General features: G+C 55.5%; 1 protein-coding gene across 1 annotated transcript in view; it reads left to right on the plus strand.

Annotated features, from left to right (window-relative positions):
* Positions 1-623: 623 nt before the first annotated feature.
* Positions 624-21,423, plus strand: part of ECE1 (endothelin converting enzyme 1) — a 99,481-nt gene continuing 78,681 nt past the window's right edge. Inside the window, exon 1 of the mRNA XM_079776737.1 lies at positions 624-782. Coding sequence (XP_079632863.1) covers positions 780-782 — 3 coding nt within the window. The 5' untranslated portion in view covers positions 624-779. The remainder of the gene's footprint in view (positions 783-21,423) is intronic.

The following is a 21,423-nucleotide window of genomic DNA, read 5'->3' on the forward strand; positions in this document are numbered from 1 at the left end:
CTTCCCTCCCACCCCTTCTCTCCTCTCTCTCCTCTCTCTCCTCTCTCTCTCTCTCTCTCTCTCACACACACACACACACACACACACGCACACGCACACGCACACGCACACGTGCGCACACACACAAGCACTCAGTAACAAACCCCATATATAGTCAGTCGGTCTTTGCGTCACACATAAACACTCAGGCACACGGGATCCATCCCTCCCCTCCCCTGCTTTTGCGATCTCTCTCTCTCTCTCTCGCTCGCTCTCTCTTTCTCGCTCTCGCTCTCTCTCTCTCTCTCTCTCTCCACAAACACACGCAGCTGCAGCGCCCTGGTCACACTCCGGTGCTGGCGCCAGGCAGGAGACAAAGGTCGCCGAGGCTCCCGGCGCCGCGCACCGGGCACAGCGGGCTGCTCCCGGGATCCGCCTTTCCCCGAAGCCTGTCTCCGAGAGGTCTGGACCGGCACCCGGAAGCCGCAGACCCCGCCCGCGCTGGGGTCCGCTCGCCGCTCGGACCGCAGCCCCGGCGTGCCCAGGGTTAAGGAGCGGGTGGCGGGAAGGGGGCGGGGGCGAAGGCCGCCTCCATACGTGATTGGCTTCGCGGCCGGGCCCCGCGCCCCGCTATTGGCCCCTCGCCGGGCCCGCCCCCCGCCCCCGGGACTCGGCGCCAGAGCCCCGCTCGCCCGCGGGGAGCCGAGAGTCGCCGGGCAGCCAGCCGCGCGCAGTCGGAGGAGCAGAGCGCGGCCGGGAGCGGGAGCGGGAGCCGGAGCCCGCGGAGCGCAGCGCGCGCTATGGTGAGTGCGCGACGGTGCGGGCCGTGACGCCCGGTTCCCGGGGGCTGGGCGCTGGGAAGGCGGGGAGTCCGGGGCGCGCGGGCAGGCTCGGCTCACCGGGCGGCGCCGCGCTCGGCTCCGTCGGGGCTGCCACGCCGAACTTGGTTCTGGGCGGCTGGACCCGGCCGAGTGCGGAGGGCTAGAGTTGGCCGAGGCGGTTCGGTTGCGGTTCTGGTCTGGGGTGTCCGGAAGGAAGCCCCTGGACCCGGCTGGGCTTGGAGACCCGGTTATCCAGGCTGGGTCCGAGCGGGGTTCGGGGACCACTCCGAAGCGGCTGGATCCAGTCGGATCTGAGTGTCCCCGGACGCCGGGTGGGCCTGGGACCCAGGCTCGGCTGGGGGCATCGTGGGTGGCCGAACTAGCGCGTTCGGAGGGCTCGGTCGGAATACGGGGGATGCGGTCCTGCTGTGGCCCGAGGCGTGGAGGTGGAGGCTGGGCGGACCGGCTGGGTGCTGCCAGAGACCCGGGGACACCTGGGGACCCTGTGCCCAGCAGTCCGGTCTCCCCAGCATCTCCGGTCATGGGTCCGCGGAGGAGGAGTTGAGCAGTGGCATCAAGGAGAAGGGAGCAGGGGAGGGAGATGTCAGGGTGGGGGGCGTTCTGAAGCCCCAGGGTGGACACCCGTTTGGTCCGGGCTGGGCTTGTTGGGGCTGTTTTAGGGCGGGAGCGTGTCTCTGGAAGGAAAGCCAAAACCTTTAAATCACCTCTCTAGGGCCTGAGGTCTGGCTCTCCATCATGGGGGCCAAGGCCACCCACTTCTCTTTGGTTTCCTTCCCCCTGGACAGGCCCCGCTCATTCCCTCCTAGGCCTGCTCTGTGCCCTGTGGAGCGGCCCACGTCACCATGCAGGACCGGAGGCGGGCATGTGCCAGTAACTGCTTCTCTGTGACAATGCTGCCCAGCCTGAGGGGGCCCAGGTGGGGGCCGGATGGGACCCCCCGTAGACATGAAGAATGCCCCAGTGACTCCTCAGGGCCAACTCCTGCCCTGCCCTGCCCAGAGCTGGGGTCCCCTTAAACACCCCTTTCCTCTCTCCTCGCCTCACTAATACCTACCTCCCCCTCCACCACGACTTGCCTCAGAGTCCGTAATAATGAAGTTACGCTTGGCTCCACACCCAGAGGTGCTTGTAGATCATTTTGGATTTAAGCGACCTCCTTGGTCTAGAACCTCTCCCTGGGATGCTCTGCTTGGACAGTTTGGCTGGCAGAGAGCTCACTCCCTGCGGACCGGCACTTGATTTAAGGTCTCAGAATTTGGAGCAATAAAAGGGAGGTGAGACTTTGAGGTCATATTACCCACTCTGCCTCCAAGTCCATCCTAACCTATTTGCTCAGCAAGAAAATGTCTTTCTCCTTAAAACCCCCAAAGAGAGGTCACCTGGCCTTGGTGACATTTTCCAGAGCCTTACAACCTGAGGCTCCCCCCAGGTTGGTCAGAAGACCCCAGGCTTTGGCATCAAACAAATTCAGGCTCAAATTCCTGCTCCTCCACTTGCCCACAGAGACGTCAAGTTGCATCCTCACTTCTGAGGATCAGTTTCCTTATCTGCGAAATGAGATAAGCCTTATCTCACCGGGATGGTGTGGGGATTCGGTAAGATAACCCAGTGAGAGGGCGATGCTCTAGCACAGCCTCGTTTCCCTTCCTTGTGCCGCCTGGAGCTCCCGTTGAGAAGTTCTGCCTGTCTTATGTTAATCTGGAAGAAAGATTAAAGTTTATCCGTGTTGTAGAGAGAAGGAGCAGACAGTGATGTTTACCAGCGTATATTCACTTGTCCATCATTCAGCAAAGGCTTATGGAATACTTGCAACATACGATATGCCAAGCCCTGGGCGAGGGAGGAAAAACCTGTCGTAAACACCACGTTGAGGAAGCCTCTGCCAGTCCATAAATATCTGCATGGACCGGCAGACTAAGTGGCATCTCTCTGGGAGAGGAGAGATACCGTGCCAGGCCAGGGATGCCTCCTGGCTGGACAGATGCGAGAAAGCTTCCCTGAGCAGGTGGCATCTGAATTGGAAAGAAGATCGAGGCAGGCAGACCTGTATGAGCAGAGGACCAGAGCACAGGCAGTGCTTCCTGGGGGAAGGCCAGAGTGGGGCTTTGCCTGGCACCTGGGCATGAGAGAGCCGGGGAAGAGGAGGGAGAGCGGGCCAGAGACATTGCTGGGGCCAGAGAGTCAAAGGCTTAGGCTGGCTGAGGAGTTGGCGCTGTCCTCTGGGCTGTTGACCCGTGTGTGGGTGGGGTGGAGGCTGACGTCAGGCCTTCCCCCCTTAACTGTGGTTTCCCTTAAACACTGGTCCCTGTGCTCATTCCTGAGGCGGGGGTGATCGCGGGCTGCTGAAGTGTTTATTCCGTGGACCTCCTGTTCCATGGGTTTTAAACAAATCCAGCATTCCCTCCCCTCCAGCATGGCCAAGTTTCCCCTGGCCCCCGGGTTCCTAACAGGACTCGCTGTTGTTCTGTTTCCTGTTGTCGCGGCTGAATCTCCCTGATGGTCCCCAGCTCCCCACCCAGGTCTCTAACCCCTTGGCAGGTCGTCAGCACTGTTCTTAAAGGCCTCAAGTGGAACCTCCCCCTCCACCTCACTCCCCCCTCCCCGCCTCCAGTGCAGGCTTGGGGTGAGGGTTCCCAACAAGCTTTTTATACCTTCTGTCTCCAGTTGTCTTCATGCCACACAGCAGCAGGCACAGAGAGGTGAAGGAGACTGCCCAGGGTCACACAGCAAGATAGTGTCCGAGCGGCCACAGACCTCCTGGATGTTTGGAGGGTTACCAGGCAGACGGGTTTCAGGGAAAGAGGCCCACCCAGTGTCCCCCAGTCTGCTATTGTGGCACCTTGAGAATGTGCCTTCACATTCCAAGCTAGGGACTGAGCTTAAAGCCACGCTGGGGGGTGGGAATCATCTTTGCTGTAAGTGGCTCGGTTGGGGACAGGGTCCAGCGCTTAGGTTTGAATGCTGGATGTACCACCTACTTCCTCTCCTACCAGGTGGGGCAGATTAGCTCTCTTCTCGGGATATCATGAGGATACAATCTAGCATACCACGTAGAAATGCAGACCATTGAGAACTTGAGGGAAAGTGTTATTATTGAAAGATGCGAGGCCACATGGCAGTCTGGGGGTCCCAGAGCACAGGAGTACCTTTCCCTGGGCAGGCAGGTCTGTGCTGTTAATGGGGTTAGTCACGTTTTCCTTGCATTGCTATGATTTTTTTTGGCAAGCAGGCATATTGTCAGCTTTTGTTAAAGATAAATACATTGTTTTCCAGAAAGAATCCGAGAGACCAGGCCCTGTCAGAGGAGGGTAAGAAGGCTGCAGGGTGGGTTTGGCAGAGAGTTTCAGGCATTAGCCAAGATAACCAGCTTGGCTAACGTCCACACTTTGATGTCTGTGGTGAGGGAGGAACCATCAGCAACTGTTTTTGACTTTTTGTGTTTCCTCTCAATTTTTTTCTTTTCAGTTAACTAGGTAAGCACTCCTGCTATAGTCAAACTGCTTCATTCATTCATTCACTCATTCATTCACCAAACAAGGCACAACATAAGGCTTTGGGGCTGTGGTCAGTGTGAGTGAGACCGACAGGTCTCTCTTCCACAGTCTGGCGGACAAGCAGATATGGAGCAGGAAATTGCGAGCGCAATTACTGTTACCAAGGAGACGGGCAGGGTGCTGTGGAGCAGATAGGCGAATCAGGCCCGGGGATCAGAAGAGGCTTCCTGAGGACATGACATTAAAGCGGTGGCCTAAAGAATGAATGGGACCTGGCAGAACAGTCCAGGCAGGAGCAGCTATGTGCAAGATGGGCCAAAACATTCGAGAATTAATTCATCTGGAGGCTCTGAAAATGCTTGGGAGGTGGCCAGGGGCAGGTGTATACAGGGAGGATCTTAAAGATTTGGGGCTCCATCCAAGGGCCGTGGAGAGCCACTCAGGAGTTCAGAGTGAAGGCAGTGACATGGCAGATCTGCATTTTGAGATGGTCACCCAGGCTGCTTTGTGGAGAATTGGAGGAGAGGGCGGGGCATGCTGCTGGCGGGGAAACCAGTTAGGAGACTGCTGGAGTGGCCCTGGGAGAGACATGGTGGTCTGTCCTCCCCAGTCCCTGCCCTCTTCACCCCACACCGCACCCCCATCGTGCTGCCCAAAGTGGGCAGGAAAGAGAGAAAGGAGGCTGTGTCCCCAGAGATCCCACAAGTCCCTTTCCCGGAGGACACTGACCTTCTTCCCTGCACCCTTTCATAAAATAACCAGCAGGGCTCCTGGCCTCATGGAACTTGAGTCTACTAGGGGAGAAAAAGCCACGTTCCTAAATGCCTCTGAACAAGGTAGAAAATGATAAGCATCAACCTGGGGCTGCAGACCCAAAGTCACCCTGGCCGTGGGTGTGTATCAGGGAAGGCTTCCCAGGAGAGATGGCATTCGAGCTTCAGTTAGAGCAGTGGTCGGCAAACTCGTTAGTCAACAGAGCCAAATATCAGCAGTACAACGATTGAAATTTCTTTTGAGAGCCAAATTTTTTAAACTTCTTCTAACGCCACTTCTTCAAAATAGACTCGCCCAGGCGTGGTATTTTGTGGAAGAGCCACACTCACGGGTCCAAAGAGCCGCATGTGGCTCGCGAGCCGCAGCTTGCCGACCACGGACTTAGGGAATGAGGGACTGCAGCTAGGCAGTGGCCCCCTGCTTCCTTCCGATTCTGGCTTCAGTCCCAGGCTGCCACTCAACCTCCCAGAACTCTGCCTTCCTGGGAAAGGCCCCTGGGGACAGGGATGGACCAGTTAGGCAGTAGCCCAAGGCCTTGGTTGCTGATTGGGGCTGTAGGTTGGCCAGGCTGAAATACTTTTTTTGTCTTTCACCTTTACAGAGCACTTGACAGTAAAGCCCTTTTCTCCCCATTCACCACCAACTGGTCTTGGGACTTAACCCCAAGCCTGTAACTCCCAGCCAGACCCCCAGCTCCCCAGCCCCTTGACTTGGAGATGCCCCCATGAGCATGAGGAGCCGCCCCTGGTCCAGAACCCTCCTCGCCCCCCTCCTCCTCCCCATGGCTCCTTGCCTCCTTGGAGAGGAAGGCTGGAGGGCAGGCGTGGGGTGACAGCCAGGAGAGTAGGGTTACAGTGTAAACACCCACATGTCAATATTTACCTCTGCCTGGAGCCAGAGCCTCCCCCGGGGCTGCCCGTCCAGGTGCCCGTGGCCTACTCTGGTGCTGTGATCTGGTCATTGAGAGCCAGGCCAAGGGTGGAGGTTGAGTTTCCAGCCCAAGCCCTGCCGTTAACATCGCATTTGGCCTTGAGCAAGACATCCTCCCTCCCTGGGCCTCTGCTTTCTCCTCTGTCGAGTGACATGCCTGGAACAGACTGACTTAAGGGGCCTTTTCAGCAGTGGCACGTAGGACTAAAGCATAATTCTCTGGCTCGGAGCTCCGCCTGGAAGTTGGCCAGACCTGGGTTTGAATCCCAGCTCTGCCACTTCCTCACTGTGGGACGGTGGGCAAGTCGCTGACCTCCCTCTGAGCTTTGGTTCCTGCATCGGTAAAATGAGAGCCTAATCAGTCTCTTGTGGAGGGTCGTGGGTGGGGATTGATGAGATAACTCTGGACCGTTCTTGGCGCAGGATAAGAACGGAATAAACGGCGGTGGTGGTTATTCCAAATAAACATTTTATGATTCCCTGAATCTGGACACTGGGTTGCGTCATTGGGGAGCTGGAGCCAAGGGTGGGGACTGTAACCTCAAGTTCTGGTGCTCAGGGGTCACAGGCTGGGCTGGGGGAGCCGGGGGTTTGAGAAAGCCCCCTGGTCAACACATGCCCTCACCCCCTTCACCTCCCCCCCACACACACACATACACACACACAGCTGCCCAGCCTCGGGGGTTCCTTCTCACTGGGCAGAGGTCCAGGGCAGAAAAGACCTCAGAGATGTGGCAGTGACAGGGCTGAGGGAGGGTGAGGAGGCGGAAAGGAGGGGGCCGAGGCATTTCCTAAGGAGCTTTCACAGAAGCGCCCCGTCTAGGACAGCGCTGTTTCCTCCAGGAGGCAGAGGAGGGGCCGTGGGGCAGGGACTGGCAACCTGGAGGGGTGGAAGGGGCGGGGGCGGGGGGGCAGGGAGTGGGGGGCTGCCCCTACAGCAGAAGTGGGCCTTCGAGACCAGTGGGCCCAGCTTCAAACCCAGCTCATCACGTTTTGCTGTGTCTCCTTGGACACGGGTATTCCCACCTCTCCGCACTTCGTTTTTCTCATCGCTGACCTGGAGCTGTTGGAGCCTGTGTGTACTGCGGCGGGACAGTTCCACCGGATGCTGTTTCGGAAGGACCAGCTCCGTCCCGCATGCACAGGGGCTCGGTGGCTCTCAGCCTCTCTCCCTAGCGTGACAGCGAGAACCACATGCCAGTCCGGGTGCTACTCTGTGCCTCTTGGGAGCAAGACTGTGCGTTTAAAAAAATCGTGGTGCACTTTACTTAGGTAAGGCGCACCTATCTCATGCAGCTCGGTTTTTACAAACGTACACGCCTGTGTAGCCGCCACCTCGATCAGAAAAGAGAACGTTCTCGCCTCCTCAGAGTTTCCACGTGCTCCCGTCCATTAATCCCCCTTCCAGGCGGCCACTGGCCTGCTTTCTTCACCCTGGTTTTGCCTGAACTTGATCTGTATGAATTCATATACTCTTGGTCTGGTTTTCCTTTTTTTAAAAAAAAATAAATATATTTTATTGGTTTTTTTACAGAGAGGAAGGGAGAGGGATAGAGAGTCAGAAACAATGATGAGAGAGAAATATGGATCAGCTGCCTCCTGCACTCTCCCCACTGGGGATGTGCCCGCAACCAAGGTACATGCCCTTGCCCGGAATCGAACCTGGGACCCTTGAGTCCGCAGGCCGAAAACCAGTTAGGGCTGGTTTTCCTTTTTTTAAAAAAATTTTTTAAATTGATTTCAGAGAGAAAGGGAGAGGTAGAGAGAGATAGAAACATCAATGATGAGAGAGAATCATTGATCGGCTGCCTCTTGCACGCTCCCTACTGGGGATCGGGCCAGCAACCCGGGCATGTGCCCTGACCGGAATCGAACCTGACCTCCTGGTTCATAGGTCGGCGCTCAACCACTGAGCCACGCCAGCCGGGCTTGGCCTGGTTTTCTTTAGCTTCAGTCAACACTGAGTATTTTTTAGTTCGTCCATGCTGCTGCCCGGACCAGCGCCTGCTCCTTTCTCAGGCTGCCTGGCCTCCCGCTGGGTAGGGCCGTGTGTCCAGGTCCATGGGTGACATCGGGGCGGATTCCCGCCTGGACCGCAGTGTCACTTGCGTGTCTCTTTGTGGAGCTGCTGGGTCAGAGGGTCATGTGTGTTTAACTTTCATAGAAACTGCCTCTTGGGGGGAGGGGGCTCCATTTACAGAGTAGATTGTTCACCTCTTTGCCCACCCGCCTACCCAAGGCTACAGGAAGCCCTGGATGCGTGTTTTTAAAGGAAGGAAAGAATTTGAGTGTTTTCTTTGTCTTAAGCCTTCAGATGCTCTCTGGTGGGCCCTGCCCCTGCCCTCGGGGCCTGGCAGCTCTGGGGCCCTCTGCCTGGACCCTGGGCTTTGGGTCTCTCCTGGCATTCGTCAAGGCTGGGAGGAGGTTCTGGCCCTGGAGCTCCCAGGCCCTGAGGCCATGTTGGTTGTGTGATGATCGGCAAGTCCTTCCCCTCCCTGGTCCTCAGTCTCCCCTTCTGCGGAACCGTGGGCAGGTTGATGGTCTCCTCATTTCTGCTGGTCTCCCCTCATTGGGGAGCCATTTGCTCTGTGCTTCCCCACCTCCAGGGTGGCACCTGCCCCGGTGGTGACCCCAGCTGTCCCATATCTCCCAGGGAGGACCACGTGGGTAAGCGGTAGGCTCTTCTCTTTTGGAACCCCCCCTAAGAGCCTCCGTGTGAGTAAGTCCTCCCTGGTGGGAGCCCCCAGCGTGGGCCCCTGGCTGTGGGAACCCCATCCATGGGGAAGGCTTCGCAGAGCTGGCCCTGACACCAGGTGGACCTGGGTGTGAATTCTGCCAGTTCCTGGCTCTGTGACCGTGGGCAAGTCGCTCCACCCCTCTGGGCTCCCGCATCCTCATTGCCGGGTTGTAAGGATGAAGTGAGGACCAGCCGCACTGTGGGCGCCGAAGTGGATGGGGCCGCAGATCCTTGCTCCTGAGGAGATACATGCTAGGGGAGGAGGCCACAGACTACACCGGCAAACCCACCCACCCACCGACCGCAAGATCGCTTCACAGAAAGGGAAGAAAATGAAAGAGTGAGCCCGGCCAGCATGGCTCAGTGGTTGAACATCAACCTTTGAACCAAGAGGTCACTGGTTCGATTCCTGGTCAGGGCATGTGCCCAGGTTGCAGGCTCGTTCCCCAGTGGGGGGCGTGCAGGAGGCAGCCAATCAATGATTCTCTCTCATCATTGATGTTCCTATCTCTCTCTCCCTCTCCCTTCCTCTCTGAAATCAATAAAAATATATTTTTTTAAAAAGAAAATAAAAGAATGATGCAGTGAGAGTGGCTGTGAACTGGGGAGGGGCCGCCCTACATGGGTGGACTGGGAAGGCAGTGACATCTGAGCTGAGACCGGAAGGCTGAGGAGATGGCTGTCGGACAGAGATGTGGCCGAGGAGAGTTCTGAGCAGAGGAACAGCGCGTGCAAAGGGCCTGAGACAGGACGAGGGGTTTGGCATGTTGTGGGTGGCACGAAGGCCGATGTGGCTGGGCAGAGGGAACAAGGGAGAAAGGTGTAGGAAGAGGTGGGCAGGGAGGGGCCAGGTCATTCAGGGCCCTGCCAGGCATGGTGATGCTGGCATTTCACCCTAGGAGTGATGGAAGGCACTGCAGGGGGATTTGACTTGGTTTGTTTTTAAAAGGCCCCGGCTGCTGTGTGGAGGAGGGACTGTACGGGGCAGGAGTGAGGCAGGGAGGCTGGTGTCGGGTGAGAGTGAGCTCAGTACATTCACCTGTCCTGAGAGCAAAGAGGCTTATGTTACTCAAGGATCTAGGATTTTAGCAGCTAATTCAGAGGATGGGAGAGACGGGGACAGGGCACCACGGACGCTGCAAGACATTCTGGCCACACAGTGTGGTGGGCACAGATTGCCCTTGGAGCCGGTCACGTCTGTCTTTTGTGTGTTTGTTTGTTTGTTTGTTTGTTTAAAGTATTTCAAATAGTAGTACATATGTCTCCTTTTTTTCCCCCATTGACCTTCCCCGGACCTCCCCAACCCCCCCCCCCCCCCCCCGCACATGCCCTCACCCCACTCCCTCCAGTGTCTTGCATCCATTGGTTATGCTTATATGCATGCATATAAGTCCTGCAGTTGATCTCTTACCTACCGCCCCCGCCCCCAGCCTTCCCACTGTAATTTGACAGTCTGTTCGATGTTTCTCTGCCTCTGTATCTATCTTTTTGTTCATCAGGTTATAATGTTCTTTATTATCCATAAATGAGTGAGATCACGTGGTATTCTTCTTTCACTGTCTGGCTTATTTCACTTAGCATAATGCTCTCCAGGTTCATCCATGCTGCTGCAAATGGTAAGAATTCCTTCTTTTTTATAGCAGCGTAGTATTCCATTGGGTAGATGTACCACAGTTTTCTAATCCACTCATCTGCTGGTGGGCATTTAGGCTATTTCCAAATCTTAGCTGTTGTAAATTGTGCTGCTATGAACATAGGGGTGCATATATCCTTTCTGATTGGTGTTTCTAGTTTCTTGGGATATATTCCTAGAAGTGGTATTACTGGGTCAAATGGGAGTTCCATTTTCAGTTTTTTGAGGAAACTCCATACTGTTCTCCACAGTGGCTGCACCAGTCTGCATTCCCACCAGCAGTGCACGAGGGTTCCTTTTTCTCCGCATCCCCGCCAGCACTTGTCGTTTGTTGATTTGTTGATGATAGCCATTCTGACAGATGTGAGATGGTACCACATTGTTGTTTTGATTTGCATCTCTCGGATGATTAGTGACTTTGAGCATGTTTTCATGTGTCTCTTGGCTTTCTGAATGTCCTCTTTCGAAAAGTGTCTATTTAGATCCTTTGCCCATTTTTTGATTGGATTGTTTATCTTCCTTTTGTTAAGTGGGTCACATCTGTCTTAACACTTCCGCTTGAACTCAGACTTCCAGGGTGAGCTCAGGGCTCTCCCAGGGTGACCACATTCCCACCACCAGGCCCTACGACCCGGAGAACTGAGGCGGGAGGGCACAGAGCCAACGCCTGCCTCCCCTGCTTCCTCACAGCTCAGAGGTGAGGGTGGAGGAAGTGATGGCCACGGGGGATGCCCAGCTCCTCTGCCCCCCTGGGCTGCTGCTCCCACCACTTGGCTTCAGGGAATCCTGTGGTTCTGTGGTTTCTGGGTGTCCCGGGCTGAACCGAGGCAGGAGGCAGCCATGAGAAGGCGACACTTCATCTTTCCGTGCCCCTGAGTGTCAAGTGGGTGGTTACTGAGCCTCCTGCTGGGCTTCCGGGGTGGTGGGCAGAGAGAAGGGGAGTTCAGGGGAGTTCACAGAGCCACAGAGGTCTGGTGGGGGTGGGACTTAGACATCATCACACCATCGAGACCAACCTCCTGCAGGGACCCAACGGCTCAGAAAGAGAAAGAGACTTGCCTCGGGCTGCACAGGTGGTTCGCAGCAAGACTGAGACCCTGATCTCTGGGGCTCCTCAGCTGGTGCTCCTTCTGGTGAAAATGTGGGTTTTGGAGTCGGGCAGACCTGCGTCCTAGTCCAGCTCTGTACTTCGTCCCAGAGGGGCGACCTTGGGGCAGTGCCCACCTCTGAGCCTCGGGCCTCTCCTGCGTGGATGGGTGTGGTTGTGAAGAGTGGCTGGAATGACTGGTGGGAAGCTCTAAAGCTTAGAGGACGGCGCACGTAACAGGTTCTCAGTAAATGGGAGCTCCTATTCACGTTATTACTATTGTGGTCTGTCCCCTGAGCCTTCGAAGAGCTGGAAAGAACACCTGCACGCTAGCCTTCACTTAAGTGGTTTTCCAGTTCTGGTGAATGCAGTTAGGCAGGGAGGTGAGGAAATTCTCTCAGCCCCTTTACTGCTGTTTACACGTGTGTATGTGTGTGTGTGTGTGTGTGTGTGTGAGAGAGAGAGAGAGAGAGAGAGAGAGAGAGAGAGAGAGAATGCACACATGCATGCAAGGCTTGGGTCGGTTGCTGGGGGCAGCCAGGCACTAAATGCAGGCCCAGGATGGAAAGGTAGCCCCTCACCTTCTGCAGCAGATCCTCACCGCACGCTCACTGATTCCTGTGTGGCCTAGGGGTTAAGAGCAGGGGCTCTGGGAGCAACTTGAACTTGAACACTGGACCCACCACTTATTTGTTGTAAAGGCCCTTTGGGCAGGTAAAATTTCCTCTCTGAGGTTTGGGTTGTCCATCTGTAAAGTGGGGATAACAACCCCCTCTCAGGATGGTCGAAAACCCTAAATGAGAGAAGATCTGATCCCGGCATGAGTGTGCACATTCAGTTCTCCACTCTGAGAGGTGGAGTCGCTAACAACAGTGACATGTGTCCCAAACCCGTGAGACCTATTCCTCGTCCCATAGCTGTTCTCAGAAACGTTCTTGACCATCCTCCTGCCCACCCATCCTGCGTTCCCACTGCCCTCTTCACCACCCTCACCCCCAGACTGCCTTCTGTCAGAGCACAGGTCACCTGGGGCTAAGTTCCCTGCCCTGTCTTGTCTCCGGGCACTGACATAGGTCAAGAGCGTGAGCCCCCTCTCCCCCCCCCCCCCCCCCCAGCCTACCTGGGTTTGAATTCCAGCTCTGCCATTTATTTAAGCAACTTCAGGCAAATTCCTTAATTATCTGCTTCTACATAAGTAAAATGGGAATACTAGTAATCCCAAACTCATGGAGTGGTTTGAACAAGCAATATAATTCTTTTTTTTTTAAATATATTTTATTGATTTTTTTTTACAGAGAGGAAGGGAGAGGGATAGAGAGCTAGAAACATCAGTGAGAGAGAAACATTGATCAGCTGCCTCTTGCACACCTCCTACTGGGGATGTGCCCGCAACCAAGGTACATGCCCTTGACCGGAACCGAACCTGGGACCTTTCAGTCCGCAGGCCAACGCTCTATCCACTGAGCCAAACCAGCCAGGGCAAAGCAATATAATTCTTGTAAAGTGCTGGGACCCGTGCCTACCACACAGTAGCTGCCTGGCACTAGATTTTACTACCAGGTGGATTTCCCAGCGCCTGGCAAGGGTGGAATTGGAAGGGATTGGGGTCTCTAGGGATTTGTACCAAGGATGGGTTAAGTGTTAATCAAGTAAAAAGAGAGAGCGGGAAAGATTCTAGGCCAAGGGAGTAGCGTGTGCAAAGGCCTGAGGTGGGTGACCTTATAGCATGTTCAGTGTAGCTGTGTCAGGGTGAGAAGGGCTCAGTGCTGGGGTGGGGTAGGAAGCGAGGGCAGGAGTGTGCCAAGGTGAGGCTGAGGGGTCACCAGGGACTGGATACCACAGGCCACGTAGACCAGGTGGGAGATTTGAACTTTATCCCTGGAGCAATGGAAATCCGTGTGTGTGTGTGTGTGTGTGTGTGTGTGTGTGTGTGTGTGTTTTCAAATCAATAAACTTTAGGTTTTATTTTCTTTAGATTCCCCATTTAAGCCCGCAAAGGAAGAAAAGGCAAATACTTGTAGCTGGCAGGGCGGAGGGTTCTGGAAGGGGTGCCAGCAGGGGAGATGACAGGATCTGACTTGCCTTCTAATAACCTCGCTCTGGCTGCTGAGTGGGGATGGACTTGGGGAGGGGCGAGAATGGAGGTGGCGGGTGGTGGCGAGGGAGAAGCAGATGGAGAGGTTGAGGGGAAGCACTGCCAGGGCTTGGCGATGGACTGGGCTGGGCAGGGCGTCCGGCCCATTGCTCTGACAGGTGAGCCCAGAGCCCGGAAAGGTGTGTGCGCTGATGTGGGTCAGGCCACACATCTGGTCAGTGGCAGGGACTCCCGTCTCAGGGCTTCCAGCAAGGCTCGGACCCAGGGCCCAGATTCCTGGTCACTGCTTTTGTGGAGCCCCTCTTCCCGGCCCCTCCCCGTGTCTCCCGCCACCCCCCACACACACACACACGCACACACACGCACACAGTCTGGTGGCTTCAGGGGAAGGAGGCTTTATAGGCACCGATTCTGTCTTTGAAGCATCTAGCCAGGGAGGGGCTGTGCTCTGACCTCAGATTCTTTCTCTGTGACCTCTGGGCCTTGAGGGCCTCCCCAGGCTTTGAAGGAGTCCACAGAAGTGGGGCTGGGGGTGGGGGTGGGGGCTGGAGCCACTGTGCACAAACAGCCCCTCACTGGCAGGGGTGGGGGGTGGGGGGCGGCCCAAGGATCTGAGGAGACTCCAGCGGTGGAGAGAAAGGAGACTGGGCCAAGCCTGGGCCTCGGCCAATGGGGTCTCCCCAGGAGTAGGGAGACGCCCCCTCCTCCAAACCTCTTGAACTGGAAACTGCTGACTGCCATTTAAGATGTCCTTTCTGCCCCCCACCCCGTTAACCCTGTCTGGCAAATAAGACCTGAAATGTCCAATTAAATGGACTTGTAGCTCGGCAGGCCTCTCCCATCTCCCCTCCTGTCTCAGCCATCCCCTCCTGGGATCCAAGATGGACATCACTCCCTGTCATGAACTTCTTTTCCTCTATATTTGGATCCACATTTATTTTCCTCTTTGGGGTTCAGGCCCCCCCTTTTTCTCCTCAGGTTCCAGAGCCTGTTTTTCCCTCAGGACCCTTCTCCCTGGCAATTGCCCCTAAACCCTGGACCCTGGCCTGACTTCTGTCTGGGATTGGGTCCCCTGGAGACCAGGTTCCCCCCCCCACCGGCCCCCACACACACCACAGTCTCCTGAGGGTCTGTACCCTGCCCCCCAACACTGAGCCCTTCTCACCCTGACACATACGAGGCACTCCAGAAATGTGATCTCTTCCTCCTGCCACCCCTCCCTCAGCCCCCACTCCATGCCCCTCCTCAGCTTCCCACCTGGGTGTTTCTGCTCAGGGAGCTGTGTGCTGTGATAATGGAGACTGGGAGGCGGCTCACGTTGGCTGAGAGCATGGGAAGGGAGAAAGATGAGGGCTGAGAGGGGGCAGGAAAACACTCCGTGCTACCGGCCCAGCCCCCTGGGCCTCCTATCCCGCTGAGTCAGGAGGGGGCACATTTGGGACAAGTCAGAGTAGGGGACTCAGTCCTGGAAACCATCGCACTGGTAGGAAGTGGACATCAGGCTGGGAACGAGGTAGGCGGGCGAGAGAGCCACTGACGGCCTCACAGAGCAGCAGAGGGAGACACTGAGGGCGGAATCGCCAGGGCTTGGTGATTGATTGGGGTCTCCTGGAGCCTCTGGCTGATGACAGCACAGCACCAGGACCCTGTGTTCGCGTGTGGCGCTCTGTAACACCCGCCCTCGCGTTCTCTTCCCTGGCTTCTCCATCGAGCAGGAGGTAGGACCCACCGTGCAGGGAGCAACCTGTGCATTGACTCGTTTTATAGAGTCAACTCTAGAGATGGGTCCAGTTGTGTCCCCATTTAACAGATGAGAAAGCTGAGGCAAGGTACTGGGCCAAGGCCACACAGCTCCGAGCCAGGATTCGGGCTGACTCGAGCCAGTGTTTGCAGGGTCCTGGGCAGGGTCTGGCCTCTGGGTGGAGGGGTGGGTGCGCCTGGGGGCTCAGAAAGGCTGTCTTTCGGCAGCAAAGAGAGAGGAGGCCAGCCAAGGTGGTGAGAAGAAGGTGGCTCTGGAACCCCATCTAGGGCTCTCCAGCGGGAGCAGGTGGTCCCCTTTTGGGAGGGGCCGGGCAGGGTGCCAGCTAGATGAGGAGCTGGCACTGTTCTGTCCTCTGGACACTTACGTCCTTTAAGTGTGACTTACTTCTCTGTCCTGGAGGGGACGTCCTCGAGGGCAGACCCTGGTTTTCTTGACATCAGCAGCTGCCCAGCAGGTGCGTGGAGGGAGGGCGCACCTCAGGACTAAACCTGGGATGGAGGACAGGCTTTCCTGGGTAGTCCTGGAGTCGGTATAGTGTTCATATTGTCACTAGGGACACTTCTGTTAGCATTAATGCCAGATAATGGAGGAATGAAGTTTAATACAGAAAACTGCGCATTGCAGCCCATTCTGACCCCTAGCTATTGTGCAGTGTTTCTTTAAATAACAAGAAGCCCCCCCCCCCACACACACACACCCCAAAAAAGAAAGAAGAACAAGACCTGGAACAAAACACATGTGAGCGTTTCTGCTGGCGACCTGATCCCTCGTTCATAGACCTCCCACCGCCGTGACTTGTGAGTTTCCTGCTGTCCCCAGGAGGCAGTCAGTCAGGAAAGTCCGGAGGGTTTTTCTCCTCCACCAGGTTCCATGTGAGCGGTGCGGGGTGACCCCAGGGTCCCGCCAGGGCTGGGTCAGGAGAGGCAGGCACACTCCACTTCCACTTGTCCCTGCCTTCCTGGGCCCAGAACCGTCTCAGCCAGCGCAGGCTCCTGAGCCTGACTCAGCCAGCCCTGGCCCTCTCTAGGGAAAATGAGTCATTTCTTCAGCCCTGCATGTTTCTCTCCATGTGGAAAGAAGGGAGAAAGGAGTTGGGGGGAGAGCCCCTCCTGGCCCCCCCAAACTTGTTTCTCAGCTGGGAAAAGCACTCTGGCCACGGAGGGAGGGATTCCGGGTGACTTTTGGGTGGGGCAGCCAGGCCCAGTCCAGTCACTGACCGCAGCTGTGACAACCGTTCGGCCACCCTGGACGGCACTGTGCCGGGCTGATCAGGGAGCGGGTCCATCCCCTTGACCAACCGCCCTCTTCCTCTGCCCACCCAGCGCCCTCAGGCGGGCGAGAGGGTCCATTCTACCCCTTGATATCTCTTAAACGCGATCAACTTAAGCAGGCGTGGGGGTAGCAAAGTGCTCCTTATAACCTGGAAGATGTGCCCCCCCCCTTTTGCCCCCCAGTCCTCTCCTCCTAAGTCCCCTGTGGTCTTTTCAGCCACCTCCAGGGGCTTGTGCCAACCTATTGATTGGCTGTTCTGAGGACTTGGAAACTGGCTTCAGCAGATGGATTTGATCAATTAGTGATGTCTGCTGGGGACAGGGGTGCAGGGGGGGTGGTGGGCAGAGGTACGCCCAGTCATCTTCCCCAGAGGAACTGATGGCCTGGGCTCAGCCTTACACTCTCCCCCAATTCCCCGCTGTTTTCTAGGTGACCTTAAGTAAACCTGTTACCTCTTTGAGACTCACTTTTCTCATCTGGAAAACAGGGATCATAATCACCCGCCCCCCCCCCCCCCCAGCTGTGAAAAATGAATGAGGAAACATCTGCAAAGCAGCCTCATTTCCTTCTAGTCTCTGCTCAGATGTCACCTTCTCAGAGAGCTTCCCCGCCTCCCTGCTGAAAATTGTCCCTCCCATGTCTGTCCTCCCTCCCTGCTTGACTGTTCTCCTTAGCACTTACCACAACCCAACATACTCCCGTTTTACTTGATGGTGTTGTTCACTGTCTCCTCCCAGTAACAAATAAGGATTTCTGCCTGTCTTATTCCCTAGTATTTCCACCTAGAACAGTGCTGGCACACAATAGGCATGTAAATATGTGTAAAAAGAACGAGTAAGCCCTGGCCAGTGTGGCTTGGTTGGTTGGAGTGTCGTCCTGTACACCGAATGGTCACGGGTTCGATTCCTGGTCAGGGCACATCCCGATTGGGGTGTGTATGGGAGGCAGCTGATTGATGTTTTGATGTTTCTCACATCTATGTATCTCTCTCTCTGTCTCTCTGTCTCTCTGTCTCTCTCTCTTCCCCACAACTCTCTCTAAAAAGGAAAAAAAAAAGTGAAAAAAACACACAAAAGAATGAAGTGAGCCCTAATTGGTTTGGCTCAGTGGATAGAGCATCGGCCTGCCGACTCAAGGGTCCCAGGTTCGATTCTGGTCAAGGGCATGTACCTTGGTTGCAGGCACATCCCCAGTGGGGGGGGTGCAGGAGGCAGCTGATTGATGTTTCTCTCTCATCGATGTTTCTAACTCTCTATCCCTCTCCCTCCCTCCCTGTAAAAAAATCAATAAAATATATTTTTTTAAAAAAGAAAATAATGAAGCGAGCACCTGGTGCAGGGACCAGGTACACTTTGGTTTCCCTCTCCTCCTCCTCCTCTTCAGCTGTTATTCTGAGGGCTCAGTCCTTTCTCCTCCCCACTCTCTCAAGGTCAGTGTATGCACTCTTGAGGCTCCACGTTTAATTTTTATATTTGGGCATTTCATACGAGTGCATGAGATTGCCCTGGGGGATGTAGTGGGAGTTGTAAAATTACAAGTGCTGCTTCGGAGTAGAATGCAGAATTGGCATGACTTTTTAAGATAAAAATAAACGAGGCTTCAGTGAAGGCTTTTGGCTGTGTCCTCAGATGTCCCTGCGTACCGATCACTCTCTGGGAACCTTTGGGAAAGTGCGAGGAACCCTGGAAATGATCCCAGCCTCAGCGCCCGGGCCTGCCCTCCCTCCTGAGCCCCCGGCAGAGATTTCCGCACACGCGCACCGTTCCGCCAGGGTGCAGGTCCCGCCAGGGTGCAGATCCGAGCGCATCTCATCCTGGGTCCGGCCTGCTCGCCTTCTTGACGCCCCTCCCCATTCCTTTTCCTCAGGAGAGTCAACCCTGGGACCAGGAATCCTGCAACCTTTTTAAAAATGAGCATTTTATTTTGGAATAATTTTAGGTCTACAGAAAAATTGCAAAGATGATACAGAGTTTTTATATATATCCCTCACCCAGTTCCCCCGAACACTGACATCTTACACGACCATGTACCTTTGTCAAAACTAAGAAGCCAGCGTTGGTACATTACGGTTAAACTCCACACTCTGTTCCGATGTCCCCAGTTTCTGCACAATGTACGTTTTCTGTCCTTAAAACCCTCCCATGGCTGCCCATTACCCTGGGAGCTAGCCAGACTCCTCCATAGCAATGCTAGTCCTGTCCGTCTCTCCAGCCTCGTCTCTGGCCTTTCCCGGTCCTGTCCTCTCTGCTTCAGCCAAACTACAGTCCCCCAGTGCAGCTCACTTTTCTTCCACCTCCACCCCTTTGCGTATGTTGTGCCCTCTCTGTTTGTTTCCTGCCATTACAATTGTTCCATGAGTGTAGAGACCTTATCTGGCTTGACCTCCACTGTCCCTGCAGTACCTCGGACAGTGCCTGGCGCATAGTAGGTGGTTGATAAATACCTATTAATCCATACGAGGCAAGTATGGGGGCAAGAAAAGTCTTTATCAAATAATCTCAGCCCTGGCTGGTGTGGCTCAGTTGGTTGGGCATTGTCCTGTGCATCAAAGGGTTGCCAGTTCAATTCCCGGTCAGGGTACATACCCGGGTTACGAGCTTGATCTCCGGTCGGGGGTGTGCAGGAGACAGCCGATTGATGTTTCACTCTCAAATCCATGTTTCTCTTTTCTTCTCCCTCTTCCTTCCTCACTCTCTCTCTCTAAAAAAAAAAAAAAAAGAATCAATTAAAAAATAATTTTAAAAAATTTTAGATCAGCTTTCGACTCCTGGGACCAAAATGGCACCACCTCCTTGTCTCCTATGCCAACAGTTGGCACTGCCATATTTGTCATAAGATCTGGGGCCTCAGGGTGGGACATATGGGAGGAGGGGCCCTGTCACAGCCCCAGCTTGTGCCCTTGGCCTGCTCTTTGCACTAGCCAGGTGAGGAAGACTGATTGGTCTCCTGCCCTCAGAGCATCCTCTGGTGTTTCCATGGCAACTGTGCAGCCAGAATCCCTTGGCTTCTGCTGGGTGAAGGGCCACCAAATTCCCCACAGGGTGCCTACAGTCATAGGAAGCATCTGTTAGGAGGCCAGAGGTGGGCAGCACTGACCTGTCCCAGTCCCTAGAGAGGGGAGCAGCATTCTGGGCTCAGGTGAGGTGTTGAGTCTCCCGGTTTCATCCACACACTCCATCTCACTGGGAAGCTACCCCGTGACTTCTTTCTGAGCCTCAGTGTCCTCATCTGTAAAAGGGGGATGTAAGCCTGCGTGAGCCACGTGGGGGCAGGGGGCAGGGAGCCTGGGGAAGCCATCCTGGGAGCCAGAGAGAGGAGCGGGAAAGCAGGACTAGACCAATGAGAAGTGGCCAGAGACACAACTCTGTTTCATTAGGACTTGGGAATCGGACAGATCTGCCCCTCCAAGCAGCATGGTCTTAAGGGAGCATCCTTCCCGCTCAGCCTCAGTTTTTCCTTTTCTAAAATAAAAACGATCCATTGTGTTGGTCCCCTGTGAAGGCACTGACCAGCCACAACCGCAGGGTATTTCCATGGTCAGCCCTGCCTGCCCAGGCCTGGGTCTCCACACACCCTTTCCTTGGCATGGCTGCTGGGCACCCCCAGGACGTGCCCCTCCCCATGGGAAGTCCCTCCTGTGTTACTCAGTCACAGACTTACCCAGAAAGGCCGAGCCCCACTCTGTAAATGTCCCAGCCTGTTATCTGGCCTTCCTGGCGGCCCTTAAATTGATTTCTGGTTTGTGTTAGGTTGTTTGTGTCGTGTCTTATCTCCTCTGTGGAGACGGGCAGCCTGGTGAATGCCAGGATTGTGGCTTCAAGTCAGCGACTGGGTTTGAGTCACCGGCTCTGCCTCTCACTGGCCGTGGGACCCCTGGGACTCTTGGAACATTGGTTTCTCCTCTGTAAAATGGGGGTGACAACTGCTCCAGCACAGGGTGGCCATGAAGAGTACACAGGAATATGTCCCAGGGTGCCTGGCATGGTGTAGGGCAGTGGTCGGCAAACCGCGGCTCGAGAGCCACATGCGGCTCTTTGGCTCCTTGAGTGTTCTAATGCCACTTCTTCAAAATAGACTTGCCCAGGCCGAAAACCGACTTCTGCGCATGGGCCACGAAGTTTCGATCGCACTGTACGTGGGCGCCCACACGTGGTATTTCGTGGAAGAGCCACACTCAAGGGGCCAAAGAGCCGCATGTGGCTCGTGAACCGCGGTTTGCCGACCACTGGTGTAGGGGAGGCCTCAACATCAGCTCCTTCCCCCTTTTCTGAACCGGGAGGCCCAGGAGCAGCAGGATTTGATGGGCAAGGGAAGACCATCACAGACAATCAAGGCCCCACCCAGGCAATGGGCAGGAGGGGCCACACAGCTGAGCCCCAGGCTGCTGGCGGCTCCCAGGGCCCTCGTGGCCTAGAGGGGCTAGGACCTCAGGAGGCCTGCCCTGAATGAAGGTTGGGAGGGAAGTCGCAGACGCGGCCCCTACAGAGACATGGGTAAGTGTGGATCGGGCTCTGGATCAGACACATGCCTCCTCCACCTAACAGGGGCTGTGCGACCCCAGGCAGGTGACTCGGCCTCTCTGAACCTCTGTTCCCCACCTGTGAAATTGGGGGTAATGATGCATCACATCTCCTGGGTTGCCTTGCAGAAGTGATGAGATAACAGGTAGAAAGTGTTTGGTACAATCTGGCCAAGAATTTTATATTATTCTCAGGGCCCACTGATTTCTTGGGCAAACTCCTCAATTGCCCATGAAACACTAATACAAGTTGTTTTTTAAATATATTTTATTGATTTTTTACAGAGAGGAAGGGAGAG

The sequence above is a fragment of the Cnephaeus nilssonii genome, assembly GCF_951640355.1.
Source record: "Cnephaeus nilssonii genome assembly, chromosome: 7".
NCBI classification, from domain to species: Eukaryota; Metazoa; Chordata; class Mammalia; order Chiroptera; family Vespertilionidae; genus Cnephaeus; species Cnephaeus nilssonii.